The sequence below is a fragment of the Balearica regulorum genome, chromosome 2 (genome assembly GCF_011004875.1).
Source record: "Balearica regulorum gibbericeps isolate bBalReg1 chromosome 2, bBalReg1.pri, whole genome shotgun sequence".
Taxonomy (NCBI): domain Eukaryota; kingdom Metazoa; phylum Chordata; class Aves; order Gruiformes; family Gruidae; genus Balearica; species Balearica regulorum.
The window spans coordinates 112,905,242-112,928,422 of record NC_046185.1 but is presented as its reverse complement, the minus strand read 5'-3'; the positions used below and the strand labels follow the sequence as shown (position 1 = coordinate 112,928,422).

The 23,181-nt window shown below is 38.4% G+C and overlaps 1 protein-coding gene across 2 annotated transcripts in view; it reads right to left on the bottom strand.

The window, feature by feature from the left end:
- The window catches only part of VPS41 (VPS41 subunit of HOPS complex), a 120,053-nt gene that overhangs the window by 3,708 nt on the left and 93,164 nt on the right, over positions 1-23,181 (bottom strand). For both annotated transcript variants that reach the window (XM_075745354.1, XM_075745355.1), the window contains exons 17-26: positions 21,709-21,801; positions 21,089-21,216; positions 20,022-20,166; positions 15,936-15,977; positions 15,760-15,810; positions 14,073-14,210; positions 11,405-11,459; positions 10,215-10,355; positions 8,556-8,692; positions 652-751 (exon numbers count right to left, since the gene is read on the bottom strand). In XM_075745354.1, the coding sequence (XP_075601469.1) occupies positions 652-751; positions 8,556-8,692; positions 10,215-10,355; positions 11,405-11,459; positions 14,073-14,210; positions 15,760-15,810; positions 15,936-15,977; positions 20,022-20,166; positions 21,089-21,216; positions 21,709-21,801 (1,030 nt within the window). The remainder of the gene's footprint in view (positions 1-651; positions 752-8,555; positions 8,693-10,214; positions 10,356-11,404; positions 11,460-14,072; positions 14,211-15,759; positions 15,811-15,935; positions 15,978-20,021; positions 20,167-21,088; positions 21,217-21,708; positions 21,802-23,181) is intronic.

The window sequence follows — 23,181 nt, the reverse complement described above, 5'->3', positions numbered from 1 at the left end:
TGCAATACTGAAGCAGCATTTCTATTAACAGCATGAGAAATGTTTACATTATCTGATTCTGACTGTGGCAGAACTGCAGCAGCAAGGCCGTGTAGGATCAGTGCTGTACAGGCACAAGGCAAACTGAAAAAAAGGAGCGTAGGATGGGTGCCTGATTTCTCTGCAGCATTTTGTAGCAGAAGCTTTGATCTTCTGTCCTTCTGTCAGCTTTTGCCTCTTGGTATTAACACTCAGCTGGTGTGAATTACAGTGCCGCTCACATGCATCATTAACACCTTGCAAAATAGATTCAACTATTTCTGAAAACTATCTTGTAGCTTTTGCTTTGGTTGCAGATTATCATTGTGTGACTATCCATGTTGGCACTGAACAGCGTTTTTCTCCTTTACAGACAAACTACAGGAGACAATACATTACTGACTATGCAGAGATTGAAGAGGAAAAAACGCATGCTGGGTCTTGTAGTTTTTGAGATAAAAGCATTTCCTTTGCAAAGGGGAGAGCAACTAGCATCCTACTATATGCTACAAATAAGGTACAATACTCAGGTTTTTGGGCAGCTTCCAAAGCAGACAGTCATGTGGCTTAGGTCTATAAACCAAGTAAAAGACTTCAAAAGCTTGAAAGTCACCATGTTTCCTCTGTACCCACCATCTACTAGAACGCCCTTCATCTGAGTTCGATGCATTTTCTTCAATAAAGAGAGAGAATCGGCAACAAGTATCTTTTTGCAACCTTCCCGCAGCAAGATCTGTTGGTACAAAGAACACAAAATACAGTGGTTGTTGAATAGATGGGTGTATCAACTATCTCGGCAAGTCTCCACTGGGTTTCTGCTGCCAAAGAGAGCGCAAGCAATGTGTAAGACTTTTCAAAGCTATTATAAAGGAAGGAAAGGAGGAACCTCCTGTTACCACCACCTTTACCTAAATGAAAAACCCACATTATAAAAAACAAAAAAACCCATAAACCACCTCAAAAAAATAAAATCATTTACAAATATACTATTGTCATAAATTATGATCTTCTTCCTATGAGCTTGTCTTAACAAAATACAGTGGAGAGGGATTTTTACAGTGCTCATCACAACCGGTTTCCAAACCATTTCAAAACTTCTTCTACCCATATCTTTCCTATCTTCTTTAGGAAAGGTATTTGATAATCATAAAACCTTCATAAACACAGCAATTAAAAATTTATTTTGTGCAAACATATTTCCTGCTGAGGTGTCATTTAATAAGCAGTATTAAATGGCCATTCAACTAACCAAAGGTCCAGAGTTTGTCCCTCCTTAACAAACGTCTCAGCCTCCTTTCTATTTATTTAATATTTTTCATTAGATTGACATGTCATTGCCTGCCAATGTTGTGAAACACAAAAAGGAATGAAGGGCATCAAAATTATACAGAGCCTTATTTCACAATGCTTAATGAAGCAAGTATGAAAATACGACAAACTCAAGTCTTCTGGAATTTTTTTTCTTCATCCTGAGTTGGTGCTTGGAAATTTGTTTTCCAAGACAACAATTCCTCTGAACTGTGCTTTCAAGAGGCTCACAGTCAATTTTAAGCTGAACAACTCTACCAAAAAAATGCGGTATACAAAGGCGATGTCCATTCCTTTCTCCTGCTTATTTGCGTTACAGGAGACATTGAGCGTTCTAAAATAGTCCAAGATACAGCTAATGCAAACACCTTAAAAGTAGTATAACAATCGATTTTACAGCCAGGTGAACACTGTCCAAAGCCTTATCTTCTCACATACATATTGAGAAGTAATAAGGATGCACAGCCAAGAATGATATGCAGTTAAGACTGCAAATCTGAAATCCATTACAAAAAATAAAATTAAGTAACGCTTTAAGCATTTCAAACTGGACATGTCAGTGGGTAAATTGCATTCTTCAGTATGAGACATGCTGAGCCAGAAAACACTTCTGAGCACTAGAAACTGAATGTAGCTTTACAAGACAAACACTTAGAGAATTAATCATTTCTATCTGTAATAATCTCAGGAACTGAGTATGTCTTTCACCTTCCAACTTTATCCAAGGGCACCAGAGATTGGTAAATTCTGTTTTACATCTTGAAAAATGTCACTAGGTTTGAAAAAAATACTAGAAACTTTGTGCAAGGACAATTGAATGAGACTACATTTCAGAATGAGTGTTTGCCTGATTCAAAATATTCTCAATCAGCAAATTACATCCCAAAGATCGGTAAATAACTTGGAATGGATGAGGTCTTGGCTATATACTGGAGTCTTGCTAGCTGCACTCAGCATAAGGAGAAGAAAAATCCCACGTTTAAGTAAAAGGAGCAAAGCATGCATGTTAAATGAGAGAGGCGGAACAGCCATACAAAGATTTACTATTTTCTACTTAAAATAGTGTGCCAATAGAAAAAGTTCATTTAAAAAAAGAAAAATTAAGAGGAGAACAGTAGACATCATTAAGTCACTGGAAAAATCTCTATACTGTTTGATGCCTTAAAAAACAGAAGTAACAGAAATACCTTAAGACATATCTTATAAGACACATGCACTATCTTTCCCCCGTTATTTGAACTCCACTAAGATTTTTCCATACCACAATGACTGTTTGTCAGACCTTATTTTGCTAGAAATGGAATACAGTAGGCAGCTATTATATAAAAGTCACAATGAAGAATGTAAAATGTCAAATCTCAAGGTAATAAATCTCAACACTTCTGCAGAAACAGATTTGAAGAGCTCAAAGATGAGATGGATAATTTAAGAGTTATAGAAAGAGAAGCAGGAGAGGGAATTTGGAGGTGAGACAGAGGGAGAAAGAAATGTTTGAATTAACTTCTTTCCGTTAAAAGGAGGGAGAAGTATATAACTTTGTACCTTAAGATTAGGCTAAACTAGTTAAAACTGACATCAGGCATAAATCTGTAATGAAACCTCTTGCTGAGGAGAAGAAATAGGACTCAGGGGATGAAACAACTTTTTTTTACCCTTTGAAAGCACATGATTGCAAGCACAAGCAGGACAGCATGGTTCACCTACAGAAAGAAGTTTTAGGCAGATATAATGCTTTTTACCAAATTAATGAAAACTGCTGAAACCAAAATGTTTATTGCAAACAAAAAATCCTAGTTCATTTTCCAACTATATTAGGGAAGATGCTACTGCATAATTAAAATCAGATGCCATAAAAGCTTCTATTTAATTTAAAAAGTCCTGATTTACAAATGCCTCCCATTATCTTTAAAGGAAAACACTGCAGCATGCAGTTAATTTGAAAGGGTATACTCAAAGCTCTGAGAATAAATTCAGGCCTTGATTCAGCTTAGCGCTCAAAGTCCAAGTTTCTCAAGGCCAATTAACCAAATTCTTCCAAACGGCATCACAAAAGCAATTAAAAGCACATTATTTTTCATCTTTACAACCAAAAGGCAGACGTCCCTCTGTGCAAGCTGCCACCTGCCCCCTAGTGCCTCCAAGGTGTCTGAACAGCAGCTTATTCGTGTTCAGGAGCAAAACCCAACAATTTTTCCAGGTGCTGTTTCAAGCAGCATTTATCAGCTTATCGTCAGGGTCTATCAGTTCATAACCTCTGTTATGAATGGATAGATGTGAATTCTATGAATGGATGAATCCCTGTTATCCATCAGAGTTACTGCGGGTTCAATCAAAATGAAAACTAGTAAGTCAACATTTGAGTAAAATGGCTAATCCACAAAATCTAGAGGTACTGCATCTAAACTAATTGCTTTTATATTTTAAAACTAGGGAAAACAGGTCTTAGAATACCAGCATCTTTTGAAGTTTTCTTCTAACAATTGTCATACAAAGGGTGAGAAATTAGGCATTTCTTTCTGAAACAAGGGAAGCATTTAAATCTCTTCCAATACCACAAGCATTTCCTAAATTTCACTCAGGTATAGACTGAAGCTGAAAAGAAACGTATTTTCTATATTTGGAAAGTGTAACAGGTTTATAACTAACTCACACGTGCACAAATAAGGGGATTTTTCTATCAGCATTCTCTGTGAGACGTGTGATACAATGCTTCTGAAACCTGGAGCATGATTGAATGACTTATTTTAAGAAAGGCTCCTGCATTCCTCATTCAAAAGTTTAGACCACTGCATAATCACATGTAACTTAAATGCGTGTGAACCATTTCATATTCTTTTTCAATTTAATTTCCAGAGAACTGAATATAAAAGGCAAACACAAAGTTCAAAGGTTCATTCGAGAAAGAAGGTCTTTGTTAAAATCAAACCGTTGTACGACTGTTGAGTTTCAGCCCAAAGAAGTCACATAAAAACATCAGTAGCGCTGGTTTCACTGAAAAAATAATAGTTTGAATTTATATTTTGCATAACAATACTAGTAAATGCTGATTTTGCTACAATTTTCAAATAAGAGCATTCGTGACCTAATCATGTTGGCTAAGGGAGTTTTTAAAAATAATTGCACTGGTAAGTTCCTAATGGGAACAGAGGTTCTGTATGAGGCTCAGAGAAACAATGTCTATGTGTGGAAACTGAATTTAAAGTTACACTGACAACAACTTTTCAATTATATGGAGATAAAGTTCAGTTTTGATTCTGTGTCTTTGAAAACACTTTTAGATGCAAGCAGTAAAGATGAAAACTGTTAAACTTTTGTCAGGGTATCAATATGACTTGTCTCAATTTGGTTAGCTTGCCATAGATTTGAATGGTATTTAGTTAACGTTGAGACTGTTGACTGAAGAATGGTGATTTATTTGCCTTTAAATAAAAAATGCGCTAGGAATGTGTCATTATTAATAAATAACCAGGTTTCTCCTTAAGACCACACACCTTCAGGAGTTTATAAATTCAAAGCAAGTAGTCTGTGGTCTATTTTATCTATAAATTTATGGCACCAAGAAACTAGATTTCAGGAGTTAGATATAAAATATAATAAAAAAGTTTTAGACTACACTTTACTTGATAAATACTCCTGTTAAAGTTCAGACAGCTATAACTTTGTCTTTGTTGTCTATGTCTTCATAACTTTGTGGTCTATGAATGTTACTGTATATAAACACTAAAATCAGTATTATTTCAGCAGTAAATAAACTTTCATCACTACAATAAATCAGTGTCATTCAACTATCTACTATGGTTTTAATATACTAAGTCAGGCGATGACAAAGAGAAAAGATTATAATAAATGATCCACAAGAGGGAACAAACAAAAATAATCACTTGGAGTTTTAATCCCTATTCAGAAAACCACTTAAACGAGTACTTAAATCTTTTCCTGTTTTGGAAAATACTTAAGTGTGCACGCAGGTTTAAGTTCATGGAGGAATAGCACTTCCTGAAGTTGGAAAATAAAAATGGGTATTCTTGAAGAATAATAAGGCAGCTTAATAGATCCCTACTTGTAAAGCAGAGCTGTAATGTCAGAGCAAATGTAAATTAGAAGTACTTAAATTGCAGCCTAAGAACAAAGTCTTATGTGATCTATATTTTATTTTTACCCAACAGAATACCTAATCCTATCTTAGTGCCATGATTGGTTGGTTAGTAGCTAGATATTAGATATTAACTAACAGATATTAGCTAACCACATCACTTTAGAGCCGAGGTGATCTTAGACTAGCACATACAACAGTTGCAGCAGTTCATCTAATGGGTGGTAATTTGTTAAACTGAAGCAGTCCATCTGCAATATGCCAACATTAATGAAAACTTAAATTATTCAGGGAAGATCCCAGATTAAAAAAAAATACAATAAATTTTGTTGCATTAGTAGACTTCTGTGTTGGATTCTCCAATGCACACTGTAAGCCACATATGGCATGCTTTGGCAGCCACTCAATTTGATTCACTTGGTTTTGCTGGAATGTAAAGAATTGTTTTAAAAAAGACAAAGTCTGCCAAAGGCACTGCTTTTAGCTCCTACCCATATTTCAAATCACATCTAATGTAAAGTTTACTGCTAAGGAAATTTAGGAGCATAATAGGGAAGTTGCATCTGCATACTTACATAAGTATAAAACAATCTTATTAGGGCTTGCAAAAGGAGGCCACAATTAAATACAACACAGCTGTAATACCTTTTGGGGAGCCAATGTTATGAAAAGATCAGCACCTTTTTGGGTTTAGGCAGTGACGTGCAAGCCAATCAACAGGTTCTAACTTCACCTGTGCACCTCCTTTGTGGATCTTGGCACAAGATTTTCTTTTTTGCCTTTGAAAATGGGAACAATAAAACTTACGTGCATACAGAGCTCGAGATCTGCAGAGATGACATTACAGAAACTCCTAGCCAGTGTAATTTGGATTGCTGTACGAGTTCAAAACATCTGGTATGTTATGTGATACAAATCAGGTAGCTTTAACCAAAATCCAAGGAGTTGTGCCAGGCCAGAATAGAGGACATGGACTTCTCACCATAAACGTACACAACCTGATGCAAAGGTGTGATCAGGCATCATACAAACACACCAAAGGCTAGCTGTAGAACAGCTAATGAGGCAGCAGCAATGATGAAGCTAGGGCAGAATTGCCCTCAGCAATGAGAAGCCGCTTAGATAGACATTTACTTGAAATCTCAGCCATATCCTGAAGCACACGCTGAATGCAGAAACCATCCCGCTATAAAAAAATTGAGCTCGCCAATCCAAGTCTACTTAGTCTACTTGCCAATCTAAGTGTGCAAGAGCTGTGATAACATCTATAAATTTCAATGTAGACACACCATCTGTCCATAAACAGTGCAATTTACATTGCCTGTAACACTCCAGGAACAGTCTTATTTTAACCTATAGCTTATATTTCTCTAAAGAAAAATAGTCCCCCTAGGGTTTTTTGCTATATTGTTACGCTATCGTACAAACAAGCCAAGCACAAATTACATTAAACTTCCCTAATTTCTATTATTCCTACGAGAGCTAAATTTTAGCCCTAGAGCTATCCAAATCTACTTCAAAATTAATTAATTTGAAATCCATGAAGCATTTCAATGCTAACAGCAAATAATTTTAGATATTATTCTGAAGGTTAAATACATCCTTTTAATCCCAAAGTAATTTTGTTAAAAGGTATTTGAAGACAAAATTATTCTTCCCTCCCTAGAACGTGACCAAACAACGTCATCAGCTTTGTCTGAAGCCATGCAATATACTTTGCATAAGTGTAAAGCTGCAGCTATGCACACAGCACTTTCTCAGTCCGCCTGAGACCAAAAATTCCATTTTGATTTCAAGAGAATGCAGAAACAGGAGGATCGGCAGTGAAAGCAGCAGGGTACTGACAGTGGCAAGATTAACATGCAACTGTTTAAATACAGCATGCATTTATCTAGCATTATTTTGGAAGGATAGTAATATCTAAGGAAATCAATTAAAAACTGGAAGTAATGCTGCAACATACATTATATGCAAACATGTATCTGTTTATCTGGGGTAACTCCTTGCACATAATGGGTGTGCAGGAGAACAAGACACTTAACATGCTTTTTTGAAATAATGAAAGCCATAATCTAAAGCACATGTGATAGTAAAACAAAGGAAGAACTTTGGAAAGGCTTAGAACTTGCCTTTTTAAAAGGACTTCTGACATCAGTGAAGGCTCTCGCAAGTGTAGTCTTGATTTGGTCTGGTAAGAGACCAGTTGTGACTTTTACTGAAAACCATCACAACTCTCTATTTGCTAGAGATGTTCAAAGACTAACAGCAGATGGGAAACAAATGTTTATGAGGTTCAGAAAACTGGAGTTTCAGCTGCTAACTGGGCTATGTTTTCTCATACTCTGCATAGTCACACCTGGAGCATTCAAACTGCTCTATATCCTTATGTCTCTCAGTAGAAGTGTGCAGAGCAGTGTTACAGAGAACTCAAGTTTGGGCCTCCTTTTGCAGCTGGGAGATTTAAAGTATGCAATGCAACTCTCTCTGTTGTGACTTTCAGGAACATTTAAGGCTACGTGTCCTTTAAGTTCTTACAAACACACAGCAAAACCAGTCATGTAGGGAACTGCACATATCTGTATAATTACACTAAGAACTCCCATGATCCAACGAGCAGTCTTTTTTTATTTTTTTTTTTTAAATGCATAGACATCAACACATTCTGCACAACAGACAACAGAATTTGATTTTAAAAGTTCATCATCTTGTAGGTAGTATGACACTTAACATACAGCTCTTAACCTGGTGAATGTTTTAGTGAGTGCATGTGGTGTTATGCCTTCTCATAGATGAAACAGAATGAAAAGTACTAGTCATGAGACTTTCCAATATTGGACAGTTGGGCAGTATAAAATAGTCTGAATCACCAAGACCTTTCCAGTTCTACTTACCCACCAGGCTTATGACAGCATGGGAGAGATTTAGAAGTGCTAGAAGCCATCAAGAGAAGAGACTATTCGTCTCAACAAATTTCTACCCTTTCTGTCATAGCTTTGTACCAATTAGCAGTGACAATGACAGATGTCTGAACAAAATGAACAAACCTTCACAACAGCCATTTCTCGTGCTGTTCAGTGGCAAAGTGGGTTTGCTGTCTTTCTGAAAATGAGTATCACAGGAAGAATGTAGCGTTTACCTGCAAGTTGTAGTCCTGAAGAATTTTCACTAGTGAGTCTCTCAAATTAGGAATCTCCATGCCTTCCTTGATGCGGTGGATCAAAAGAATGGGATCAACGTGGGTTCCAATGTTGTTCAACAAACCAGTAATAAAAGCTGTGAAAACCAAGAGGCAATGAAATTAAGAAAAAAATTCAGCAAAATACCCGATTACAGGTTGCTTTCGCGACAAGCTACAGGTGACAATCTCTGGCTGATTCCAGGACAGTTCTCTACTGAGAGATAACACTAAGCCTCTTTTCTATAGCTTTCATATGTTTCTTGCAGCTGTATTTGCTTGAATATAGGCCTTTGGGTAAGAGAGGAAGATATAGTCTGGCAATTCATAGAACTTCTAGGGTATTCAGAAAAGGGGTAACAGAGTACCCAGCACAAACCTACAAGTAAATACTGCATTTCAATTCAACAAAAAGGGCACTCAAACAAACAGAGCCAGAAAATTAACTGCATTGTGACTACTCCATCCCCAGTTCCAGGGTTTAAATACACATTTTCAAGCACTTAACCTAACTCCAACGTGTTTCTAAACATTGGTGAGAGTGACGCAAAAGTCGTCTGTTGCTTTTTGAAGTGCACTTCGCTAAAGGAAACACTAGAAGGATGGACCTCAAGGCTGTGTTTTTTCTTCAACCCCCAAAACTGAGGAATATCACTGGAGTTGCTCTGCATATGGGTAGATGGAACTGAGAGAATTTTATATGCTTTGAATCCCTTTTGCTCTAAAGATGTCACTAATTGTAGCATCACTTTCAGTGATGGACTGCATTTAAGTATGGGTAACTTGAGAACACCATTCTTCTAAGATTTTGTTTGCTTCTTCCTGTCAGAATTAGCGGCCAAGGGATGAAAAGATATATGCTGACACTAATTCTACAAGACATTCAATCCTTCAGAAAAGGGATCCCAGGAGAGACTTTAAAGCCTTGATTAAAGCCCCAGAAGAGGTTGCAAAACTAATGGAGTAGATAGTTAAAATAATTCTCTATTTTCTCAGTCATATTGACTCCTCTGAATCTGCCTCCTGAACAAAACTGATGTTGCTTATGAGATTCTGTCAGTTTCTGATTCCATCTAAACTTTAAACCTGAGTAGCTATTCATATAATGGATGAAAGGCAAAATGTACGCATTATTACAGATCTTACCTTTGTGCCAGAGAAACAAAACAAAATTAGTTATTCTACTGAGGGGTAGAAAGGTGTAGGATCTTCATTTTCCGAATTTCAAAGGGAAGTAGCTGCAATAAACATACTATACAACATTCTCATCAAACCTGCAGACTGTGTTTTGAGGTTGTCTAAAAATAAAGCCTCATTCTGCCAAATTAAAAGTGCCATCTTCCCCTTAATTTGTCATTAAGGGCATAACTATGCAGAGCTTAGTCAAACGTTAAATCCCTAAGTACTCATTCTGTAGCATGCCCACATGCTGCCTTACTGGGCATTTTTACGCACAGTAGGACAGCTATGTTGTGCTCCACAAACCAGAACTCCTCCCTGGCCATCCATAAACACCTTTGCTAACATGCACGTGGATAATTTAATCCTTTAACTACAATAGCATTCCACCAAAAAAAAAAAAATACACATGCAAGGCTTCTTAGAAACTATCCCACTTACGTGGTTTATCGATAGAATATAAAATGAGGTCTTCCCAAAGTTCTCCATCATCTTGTTCCTTGGCAAATTCAATAGCTTTATCTACATCTTGCAATTCTTCCATTATCATCTTCAAGGCACTCCGGCTATTACCCATTCTGCCTAGAAGGAAAAAATAAGTAGAGAGATTATAAATCCTAAATGCTTATCAATACTCAGCGCTTTAAGAAGCTCTTTTGATATGAATTTTATAAGTGTGAAGTTGTCTTAGACTATTTCAACCAAGACCAGATCTAATCTAATCTGATGTAGGACTGCAAATCCCAGAGCAATCAGTATAATATGAACAAGTGCTCGGAGCACTTTCCTGGACTGGGACCTGGAACCTTTCTTAAGGATGCGTTTCGTCATATTAGGGGCTCTGAACTGCAGCAACATCTAACATAAGGGGGAGTATGTGCATGTAAACTGTGACATGAAATACTCCCTTTTAAGAGCCCTCATGGACACTCTTAACTTGCAGTAGGTATAGTGCAGCTTACACCCATGGAAAATGAGAGGAAGGAAGAGGAAGAAGTAGTAGAAATGCTGAACTATTCTTTAAATAAATCCACGAGTGAATCCTACTTTGCTCTCAAGCATTCACAAAACATTCTTACTAAAACAGACTGATTAAAGAAATGCTTTCCATTCTGTTCATGACTAATACGTAAACATACATAAAAATCTTAATCTTACAATGCCTCTCATTCAGAGGTAGGTTCCTTGGCCTGCTGGGGGAGTTAATTTACAATTAATTTTATTTAAAAAAAAAAAAAAAGGAAAAAATGAAAATAAAGCTTCTGAGACGTATTCAGAATAAAACATTTGTTTTGTTTCTCCCCTCTCTTCAAACTGACAGCATTACTCTTCTCTTGGAGATACTACCCCCCCATCCTGCTCCCCATAGCCCCCCAACACCTCCAAAATCCCAGAAAAACACCAAATCAGAAACGCAGAAACACAATATATGGAGTTAAGATTTCATATGAATAATTCAGTGCTTTGTTTTATTTTCTAAATCATGTTATTTGGTCCTACTGACTGTATACCAACTTTGTCTCTGGGAAAGCATGTTAAACGATATTAGACAATACATCATACATTTTCGCAGCATAAGCTTTGACAAGATTAAAAGCATGTTGTAATTTATCACACTGAGTGTTACTTACTCAGAAGATAGACTGTCTCTTCTACAAAGTTCCTCTGTTGGCAGATCTCAAGAGCCTTGAATTTAAGGGAAGGGAGGAGGGAAAGAGAATACAGGGAACCATGTAACATGATAGTTTATTGATCACAAATGCTGCAAGAGGCTTAAAGATACTTTTCCATGAAGTTGCATTACTCATTTTGACAGGAATACAGCTCCCTTAATATGCACTGTCAGGTCCTCTGGCATTAATTAAGAGGAGAAACTCAATGGCATTTTATTTTTTTGTTTTTCTACAAGATTAAATAAATCTGGGGACATGACAGATATTTCAGTCTGGATTGTGTCAATCTCTACCTTTAAATCTACTGGCAACTTCTTTCTTCTTCCAAAAGTTGGTTAATCCAAAAGCATCAAGGTTCTGTGCTGTCAAGACTTGCTTCCTGTGGGTAGACTTATGAAGTCTCTAGTGATGGAGGTCTACTATTCATTCACAATACAAGCCTGTAGATCTCCTCAGGGTAACCAGAATGGTTTTGAGAGACAGAGAGTGCCCTCTAAATTTTCTACTAGTAACCTCCAAGAAGACAATACAAAAATAAACCAACCCAAGTATGAAAGAATAAGGAGGAAGCATTGCTTGTAAATTTGGTTTAAAGACCTGAGGGCTAAATACCATGAGCAGTTACTGAATCTGTGTGTAGCTGACAAACACTGAGGACAACTACCAATATTACCAAACTGATTACCAAGAAGTTTTTAGTAACAGAAAACCGGCAGGACTGGTATGCCATAAACAATGCCATGTCTGTTTCCAGTTCGGAAGCAGAAAGCAAACGCAAGATTCGCGGCATTCCTGTGAAGACAACTGTTCACCAGTAAAGACTTTCATACTTGGAAATCAAAACTGTAAATGCCTAAGATACAGCTACAGCTAAAGATGTAGATAGGAATTAACTTTTCCTTCCATACCCAAACTATTTCAGATGGGTTACTATGAAGTTTAGAAATATGGACAACGAATTTCAGGGTAGGGGTAAAGTGAATTACCAACCAGATAATTCAGAGGAATGAAGATATGAATACTAAGTTCTAAAAACAGCTGACAGCCTTTTCTCTCCACTTAGAAGCTAAACTAAAAGTACTAGGTATTCAGTATTTCTGGATGCTGCGTGTTTATTGACTGTCATGCTCCCTCTAGAGGAAAACAGGGAACATTCATACTTCTCTTTCAGTTCATTTTATAAAACATTTGCTAAACTGCACTTGAATAAAAGTGGCTTACTTTTAAAGAACAAGAATTATTTCTTTCTGCCAGGTTTATAATTTCTTTAAAGCAATAGTAAGCGTGAATTTGTTCAAATACCATGGGGTTTTTGCAATGTATATACTGCACTGGAATCTGCTAAACAGGAACTGAAAATAACAACTGGCAAATTATTGGTCCCCTTTTTATTTCCTTAGAATAAAGATTTGTATGTGGCAAAATGTTACTGTATGATATGTATGGTAAGAAGTATAATTACAGAATTAGCAGTGACAGTAAATTCAGCTAAGTTTTATACAGTGTTGGTATCTTTCCTCTCTTCCTTAGCTTCTTACTGAAACATATTAACATTTTAACATAAGGTTAGAATGACACTTTTTCTAACATCCTTTTCTCTCACTTTCGTGATTATTGCACCACACCATCCAAAGGCTCAGGAATCTCTGACATATTCTTGCGCACAGCCCATATTTTCATCAAAGCAGTGCCAGCAATGCACTTGCATCATTTACAGCACTTTTCTGTACCACCCATCACTGAAGATAGGTGGCTGGATCTGCATTAACTAAAACTAATTTGCACCAAAAGAAAAAATAAAAGTACAGATGTAACATTCAGTACTACATTTAAAACTTCTCCTGTGGTGTCATCATTACAGCTGCATACAGAGAGGCATCCTTTCACAAAGATTGCTCTGTTTGGCCATTAACAGTGACAAATACAAGTAATAAAATACTGACCCAACTAAAGAGGGAAACTTAAATTTCCATTCAATTCACTTTAATTCAAGCAGGGGAAAAAAAAACCCAAGAGTGCCCTTAACTTCATCTATTTATTTTTTTAATTTGACAAGGAAGAGCAAAGAAGGAAAATGTAAAAAGGTTAAAGAAGGTGGAAATGTGGTACTCTGTAAAACCCCAAGTCTACTAGCAGAACTACAAAGACAAAATACTTTCAGCTCTGCTAGTTCAGTGACTGTTATATTATGTATATTATTTGAAAGCAACTTAGGATCTTAGAATACAAAGCTAGAAAAACTCCAGTTACAGCTACTCATTTTCCAAGATCTAACACTGACTAGTCCTAGGATTTAGCAAAATGATTGTTGATTTCCTGCAACCACAACCTCCTGTCCAGTCAGGCCAGGCACTGATGCATATATATGCTGTAGGTAAGCATCAACTATGAATTCAGAACTTCTGCACTAAAAATCCCCACCAATTCCTGCCCTGTGAGCTGAGAGAGGAAGGTCTCAGCTGTCAGCCAGCTCGGCAAACCGAATTTCTAAAGGTGATGGTCACAAACTCAAAGGATCTCCTCCTTTGGGCAGTAGAGGGCAGTACCAGACACAGTTACAAATTCGTAACACTGCAAGCTACAGACATAAAAATCAAGGACCTGTGTTTATATGTTGGGGGCTTACCTTCTCTAGTGGACAGTGCGTGCTGTCTCTGAGAAATGGCAGTAAATTTGGACGATCATATTCAGCATAAAGGCTGATCTGTTTCTCATGATATCGCTGGCCTTTATGGTGGTCCCTCTTGAAAAGCTTGTGCAAATACTAGGAATAAAAAGAGAGAATCAGAACTCAAAACCACTTAGGCAATATTATTTGTTCTTTACTAATAAAATATTCCTCCTAATTTTCTAACGGAAGTGCTAACACATACTAAAAGGCAAAGAGATTAAATCCTGATTCAAAACACTAATTTTACATTTTTCTGAGGTACCCTCATCACAGCAATCTCCAAAACCAGCTCTATAAAGCAGGCTTTCAGCCGCAGTTAAGAAACTGTCCATTAACCTTCAATTAAACTACTGGATTTTTAGTGACAGGACAAGGGGTAATGGCTTTAAGCTGGAAGAGGGTAGATTTAGATTAAAGGAAGAAATTCCTCACTATGAGGGTGATGAGGTACTGGAACAGGTTGCCCAGAGAGGCTGTGGATGTCCTGTCCCTGGAAGTGTTCAAGGCCAGGTTGGATGGGGCTTTGGGCAACACGGTCTAGTCGAGGGTGTCCCTGCCCGTGACAGGGGGTTGGAATTAGATGATCTTTGAGGTCCTTTCCAACTCAAACCATGATATAATGAACCTATGATATAATTCTATGATTTTGAATTTCACAGAAAACTTTGGACAAATATGTCAAATGAAGCATTTTGGTTATCTAGATATGTTTGACCATTACAGATAACTATAGATCAAATTTTTACGACATGAAATGTTTTAACCAAAGTACCTCAAACTATAGATCCTGAGGCAAAGCTCCTTCTTTCTAAACAAGCACAGAAAAGCCTTGAGAATCATCTCGAGAGTCGCTTTCACACAAAGGGAAGCAAGCTTCACACTTTGAAACTGATGCATCCCTTCCATAAACTGACAGTCAGTTGTCTTTGCAAAGCTCTTGGGCTGCGAGCTGCACACTTCATAGAGCTGCTTCCTATAATCAGATCTCTAACATATAAACCTGCTCTTCACCAGATCGATGCCCTGAGCCCCACCTGTACACAGCGGCAAGTTCAACTTCCCTCCTTAATACAGCCCAAGACCATGGTTACATGATACATATTCCACTGACAGCATGTTCAATCCAAAGAGATGCTTTTGGAATAGCAATGTGCAGCCACAGCCTTACAGTAATATTGTAATTCTGCACAAACAAGAACAATCTTGCAGTGTATGGAAGTTACAGGTCTAGAAAGACAAGCAGTTCACTGTCTCCATGGATCAACAAAACATGCTTCAGAGTTGCACCCAACATCCAATCCCATTTTTCTGTAGGGAAAGAGGAGGGATACAAGCAAGAAGTAATTGACCAGAGAAGACAAGTGTCTGCAATGCCATAAGGAGTATCTCACGGTATGTTAACAAGTAAGCAATATGTTATCATGTTCTCACAGGTACACATTTAAAATTATTTTACTATTGTAAAAATGCTATGGCCATGTTAAAAAAATTGATTAGCAAAAGTAGCTACTTTGGCTCCTGATAATTTATGACATTTTAGTGTCACGTGCACTTTGACAGGATAACCATATCTGTAAAAGATGTGTCCAGCAAAGAGTTTATTCAGCTCAATTTGAAAACAATAGAATATAGAAATATTTACCACATGCTGTAGCTCAGGCCTGTTTTCTAATTCTTCAACGACTCTGTCAATCTGAAAGAAAACAAATAAACCCAACAGATTAGCAAACCTGTGATGTTCATCACATTTGCAGGACTAAAAAGATGCGTAATACAAGCAAGCATTGGGCTACCATGCCATGAACTTGTTATACTCACGGAAATTTTATCTTCATTATCCAAAAGCATGTCTACTGCTTTCTAAAGCAAAGAAAGAGAACTCATTTAAGAAACAGGTACACACATTTTCTCACACTCTATATAGTATTATGCTTGTTCACTGATGGGTATCGGATGGATATTGCAGACCTACTCTTTTCAGCAACAGTAATTCAGAGACCAGTTTGCATAACATCAGCATTCCCCGACAGCACAGCATTACAGGAGAACACATCATGTATTCTTCCAGAATACATCTAAGTTTCCACACTAATAGCAATCAATACTGTGCACTTATACTGCAGGTGAAGTATGCCCATTGAATCACAGGTCACAGGCGGCCACTGTCAAATGATGTAGAAATACTATTTGTCCTATTGCAAAAGGGAACTGCAGGGTAACGGCTGATAGGAAACACACAACTCAACTTGCCTTGCAACTGGATTCCTCCATACTATCTGTACACCAATACTATAACACAAGCAGACAAGACCATGTAAGCAGAGCGGCTACCGGGATTCCGGTTCTGCTTCCTCTTAGAAGACCAAACTGTGTTTCACATTCAAAAAATACAAACCCACAAATTCCTGATATGATTTACTCTATTTAATAAAAAAAGAATTATACTCTATTTTTTCCCATTTAGTTTAGAATGGGCATATGAAAGATGATCATCTTTGGTACAGGTGGCTCCATATCTTAGCTCCAGCGTATAAACCACCACTGCAACTAAAGAGCAGATCTACTTGGTTTCCCCACAAGGATCATACCAAAACTCATTTGCTGAGGTTTTATAGCCAGCTGTGAAGAAATAAGACTGAATTCAGAACAAAACACATACTTCTTGATTTTTGGAATTTAAGTTAATAACCTCGCAATCTTTCAGAAGAAAAAAAAAATATTCGTGAGCACAGGTAGTGTTTTCCTCAATCCTCCCAGTAAAGGGGGGAGACTTCAGAAGAAACAGGCGAGCCCAGGATATCAATACCTGGCTCCAGGACTGGTGCCTGTGCCAAAACTTTGGGTTTTTAAACCACAGAAGAGCCTTTGAGAGACAAGGTATGCTGGGGCCTGATCAGATCCACCTGTCCTGATAGGGAAAATGCATCTCTTAGCCCTGCTAGCTTATGCCCACCAAGAAAGTTTTAAACTAGAATTGATGGGGCAAGGGGATTACCAGCAGGATTGCAGTAGGTAAGCCAAGGGTTGGCATGGCATTACCTGAGGGTGGCAATGCTAGTGGCAATACTCACACTGCTCCTGGGAGCACAGAGGGCTCAGGAGCATGTCTGAAATGTCTGTATACCAACATACACAGTATGAGAAACAAACAGGATGAACTAGAAGTGTTGGTCTGTTCCCAGAGCTATGATACCACTGTTAGCAGTCTAACTTGGTGGAATGAGTCCCATGATTGGCGTGCTGGGACTCCAGCCCAGTGTTCTGGGCTGTTCAGGAACGGTAGGCAGAGCAGGTAACATGGAGGAGTTGCACTGTATGTAAGGAAGAGGTTTGACTGCAGCCCTTACAGTTAGGGACGATGTGGTTAAGAGCCTCTGAGTGAGGATTAGGGGGATGGAAAACAAAGGAGATGTTGTAGGGGTGTCTACTACCGATCACCTAGCCAGGATGTAAGCATTTATGAGTTATTCTACAGGCAATTAGGAGAAACTTCTGGATTGGTAGTCCTTATTCTCATGGGACATGTCCCAGACATCAACTAGGAATCTCATACTGCTGTGATGAGCAGGTCTTGGAAAGTCTTGAAGTTTGTAGGAGATAACTTCCAGTCCCAAGTACTCAGTGAGCCAACTAGGACAGATGCCATCCTAGACTTGTTCTTTCTGAATAGAGAAGTCTTGTGGGGGATGTGATAGTAGATGGCTGTCTTGGCCACAGTGATCATGAAATGGTTTAGTTTAAAATTTTCAGTATAATGAGAAAAACATTGGACTGATACTTGTTGACCAATGGTCATCTGACTAATAGGGGTGAAGAAAAAGCAGACGCATTCAATGTGGTTTTTGCCTCAGTCTTTAATAATACTGATAGACCTTGGGCTGCCCAGTCCCATGAGTTGGAGGACCATGACTGTGGGAACAGTACCTTTCCATTTGTAGACACTGAAATTGTAAGCAACCAGCTCTGTCAGTTGAATGTTCACAAGCTCATGGGGCCTGATGGGATTCATCCCAGAATACTGAAGCAGCTAGTAGATGTTAGAGCAGGACCCCTTTTAATCATCTACAAAAAAGTCTTGGGAGTCTGAGGAGGTCCTCACTGACTGGAAGCTAGCCAACATTATTCCAGTTTACAAGAACTGAGTGAGGGAAGATCAAGGAAAGTACAGACCTGTTAGTCTAACCTCAGTTCTGGAAAAATTAGGGAGACGGTCATGCTGGGTGCTATTGACAGGCATTTAAAGAAGAGTACAGTCATCAGGCAGAGCTGATATGGGTTCACAAAGGGAAAGTCCTGTTTAACTAATTTAATATTCATCTATGATAAGATCACCCACTAGTGGATGAAGGGAAGGCAGTGGATGTAGTTTTTCTGGGTTTTAATAAGGCTTTTGATACTCTCCTTCACACCATCCTTCTGGACAAGTTGTTCAACTGTGAGATGAGCAGCTCCATGCTGTGCTGGGTGAAGAACTGGCTGAAGGGCAGGGCTCAAAGGGTTGTAGTGAATGGGGCTACATCTGGATGGCAACCAGTCACCAGAAATGTTCCTCAGGGATCAATTCTAGGGCCAGTTTTGTCCAATATTTTTGTCAACCATCTGGAGGCAGGAGTTGAATGCACCATTAGTAAGTTTGCTGATGATACTAAACTTGGAGGTGCTGTAGACTCTCTTGAGGGACAAGAGGCCTTGCAGAGGGATCTGGACAGATTGGAGCATTGGTCAATCATCAATGGCATGAAACTGAACAAGACCAAATGCCAGATTCTGCACCTGGGGCCGAGTAACCCATGACACAAATCTAAACTGGGAGGGGACTGGCTGGAGATCAGCCCTGCAGAAAGTGGTCTGAGGGTACTGGATGACAGGAGGCTCAACAGGAGTCAGCAGTGTGCCCTGGCAGCCAAGAGGGCAAACTGCATCTTGGGGTGCATCAGACACAGCATAACCAGCCGGTCAAAAGAGGTGATTATGCTGCTGTAATTAGCATTGCTAGGGTCTCACTTTGAGTACCGTGTGTAGTTCAGGGTCCCACCATTTAAAAAGGATGTGAAGGTCCTTGAATGCATCCAGAGGAGGGCAACAAAAGTCGGTGAAGGGATTGGAAGGAATGTCCTGTGAAGGGTGGGTAAGGACTCTGGGCTTATCTAGTTTGGAAAGAAGGAGGCTGAGGGGCGACCTCGCTGCTCTCTCCAGCTTCCTGCGGAAGGGTAGCAGAGAGGGAGGTGGTGATCTCTTCTCCCTGGGACCCAGGGCCAGGGGAGGGGGAATGGCTCCAAGCTGTGTCCGTCGGGGGACATTCAGATGTGACACGAAGAAATATTTCTCGACCGAGAGGGTGGTCAAACCCTGGCAGAGGCTTCCTGGAGAGGTGATCGATGCCTGTCAGTGTTTAAAAGGCATTTGGACAATGCCCTTAATGACATGCTTTAACTTTTGGTCAGCCCTGAAGTGGTCAGGCAGTTGGACTACATGAACACTGTAGGCCCCTTCCAATTGGAACAGTCTATTAACTGACCACAGTGAAAGAAAAGTGGCAAGTAATTTAAGATATGCCTCACAATAAATTCACTGCCTCCTTTCTTGGCTTATTAATAGCATTACTTGATTAGAAATGCAGAAAGAATATCATGGTGAAAGTCTACTTGAGAATCACAACAATGATCTCAGGTCTGGCACTCTCACTGTGAATGATACTCAAATGGAAATACAAAGGAAAAAAAAACCCTCTTTGGGTCAATTATCTTGCAGTCTAGGCAAACATCTTCTTCCTTACCTCAGACACACGTATCTGGACACAGCAAGCACATTCTCCGCCTCAACACTACCTTTAGCTCATTTATTTTTAATCTGTTAAAATATCTCTAGTGGAAAGTGAATATAAAATCATTAAAATCACCATACCTCTGAATCAAAATCCATGAGGAGAACAATTTTGTCTCTGATAGAACTGAAAAGATTGTGCTTGTGGATCAACTGGAAGACATCTTTATGCCTCAAAGTTAGGTAAATTTCTAGGGCTTTGCCATAGCGCTGGTCATACGTATACCTGATAAAAAACAATGTTATAATACACGTGATCTTACATATCTTAAGTGTAGGAAAATTACCTATCAAGGAAAATATAAATATACTCTAGGATGTAAAGCTTATTAGGATGCTACTTGATTTGATGAATATCTAAATAGCTGGTGTGATTCACTTTTGTTAAAAGGAAGTAAAACACTGAGCAATATTAATTTCAATTTTGTTTATATCAGACACCACAATTGTGTTCTGACCTGTCGTTCTCTGCATTTTCACTTTCCCGTTTTCAAACCACAGGGGAAGCCACACAAAATGCTAGATTTCTATTTTTGGGAACTAATTGGAACTCACTTCAGAGCTAAAAACCATTGCTCTCTTAAAACTTTGGGACAGACCGTAACATAGCAATAGCAGCAGCTCTGCTTTCTACAAAGAAGCAGTATGAAAAGAACTTAACATGGGAACTGGGTTGAGAAAACTGAAGAGCTTTATCCCTGTACAAAGCAGCCTAGAACCAGATCAGTTTGGGCACATTTTCCAGTCACATATTTCCAGCCACACAGTAAACCTAAATATACTACTTTTGAAATAGAGGGGAAAAAATGCCATTTATTTTCCTAAGGGTAATGCTGAAATGCACTCTTCACAAAAGAGGCTTCCTATGACAGCACAAAGAGGAATGCTAGCTATTTGTTTTGGAAAGCGGAGTAGCAAATCCAATCTTATACTAAACTCTTTGCTTTCATACTCAGCATACACTTTATAAGGAAGGGAAAAGAATTGCTAAGCTGTGCAATCAGCAGAGTGGACAGCAGAGAAAGTTGATACTTTGTAGACTGCAGCAAAGCAGATATTTCTGTTAAGAGAGTTAGACAAATATTTATAAACTAGAGTATACTATTTCAAACTTATTTTTTGTAATAGGAGTTTAAAATTATACTCACAATTCTGCAAGTGTTCGCAGCAATGTCCTGTTCTGTGGATCTTTCTTCAGGTGATCCATCACAGCTTGAACTATGATTGTGTTGTTGTAGAGATCTCCAGGCCACTCTTTTATCAGGGTTGCAAACCCCTAAAAGTATAAGAGATTGTAACAGAAATAGAAAGAACTGCCTAAGGAACATTTCAAAACATCAAAGCTTCATCTGAGCCTCTGAGATGATACCTGCTGTGCTTCACCTCTAAGCCACTTTTACGTGCCCACAGACGTGCACGGTGCAGAACACAGGTTTTCCTTCTTAGGGCAATGTTATTAAGATTCATGAAGCTGGGTGTCTTTCAGGTGCTGTATGCTTTCCGCACCTCAACCACTTGTGCTACATTAAACAAACTATAAATAATAGTATTTATTAAAAGTAACCAATCTCACAGCATTTGCGTGTTCTGAAGAACATTCCACTTATTATCTTAAAAGCTAAACCAAAATTCATCTTTTTAATCTTTTTATTATCATTGAATTTTCCATTGATAATGTTTGCATACAACAGAGAATTTGCTATCAGAGTTCTACGCTGCCAAGGGTGTTTTGCTGAAAATAGCGATTACATGTGGACACATCAGGTACCTCATAGTCACTCTCCAAAAACTCGTGCAGGACCATTTCATAGATCAGAGGTTTCAGAACTGGATCTCGTCTGGGCAAGTAACGACTAATTGCCTATAGGAAGAAAGAGAACAAAGCATTAGAAGGGGAATGACATGTAACCTCCTGATACACTGATGATAGAAAAAATAATTGTTGTGAAACAAAAAACCCCAAACCAGACCTATGCACAAAACATTGCTTGTGGTAAACACCGAAAGTGCTTTATATTCATATTTTTAAGCAGTATCCTAAAGTTATTTGCTTTAGTATTGTACACATTGGAATTATATTAATTATCTGAAAGAACTTTAATTAGAAAGATAGTGGTAAGATACTAGTTACAATGGGAGTATCAGCCATTGCACTTAGACATGTCTGAATATTTACTGCTAGTCATTTAGAAAATAAAAGCCACAAAAGACACCTCAGAAGAGGAAAGTTTTCAAAATGCATTTTGTCCAGTCTTGATCTTATATCTTATAAAAAGGTCTAAGCATTCATTAGCCAAAAAATGTGTACTTATGACTTACTGTGAGGTCATTACATTTTATGAAGAGTTCTGTTTTGCCAGCTATTTTTACATACCCAAATGAAAATTAATTTGAGAATACATCTCTCCATGGAAAAGGTGAAGGCGTGTGATCTGTTGCTCTACAGGAAGTGTTAAAGAACTGCGTTCTGGCAGGCAGGAGACAAGAACCTGCCAGAATGAATCACCTCATACCCTGGAATTTCAGCACAGCATCTTATTAGCACTATTATTCCATGCAACTAGAGGCCAAGGTTATTACCACCTGCCAAAATAATCCCTACTGCTACCAGCTGTGTTGGGACTTTGGGGTTTGTAGCTGAAGGCCTAACACTGATGAAATTCCTCCAAACACTCAGAGATGTTGCCTGTTGCCCCCTAATGGCACATGGTTCAGTAGCATTTTGTTCCTGAAGTTCCTTGAACAAATTAAGAGAAATAACATCTCACTACATAATTTTTTTTGCAATTTTACAGACAGCAATGACTATTCACCACAAATTCTCCTAGTATTTAAACCAAAACAATTGCCTAAGTTACATATTTCATTAAAGTCTTCCATCTGTAGGTGAAAAAGGAAGTAAAAATAAAAGACCAATAAAAAAAGCATTGTTAATGACTTTGCAAAAATTAAAAGTTCATTGCTCACAGGAGACCCCTTCTCTCCGCACGCTGTTTGAGCTTGGCCAGTCTTTGAAATGTAGCACGCTGCCAACATCAGCTCCTACCGTCTGTCGCAGAATTTAATAGCTAACTTAGGGCACAGTCTTGCCAGCTGCCCTGAGGAATCATATTCCTGACCCCATCATAAATAAAGCCTCTTCCGACCATAAAGAAAGCAAGCTGGACATCTGCTGGAAACTTGAATGCAGAGGACATTCTCCAACAGCTGTTTTCAAACTCACTTTCTACCCTCCTGCCAC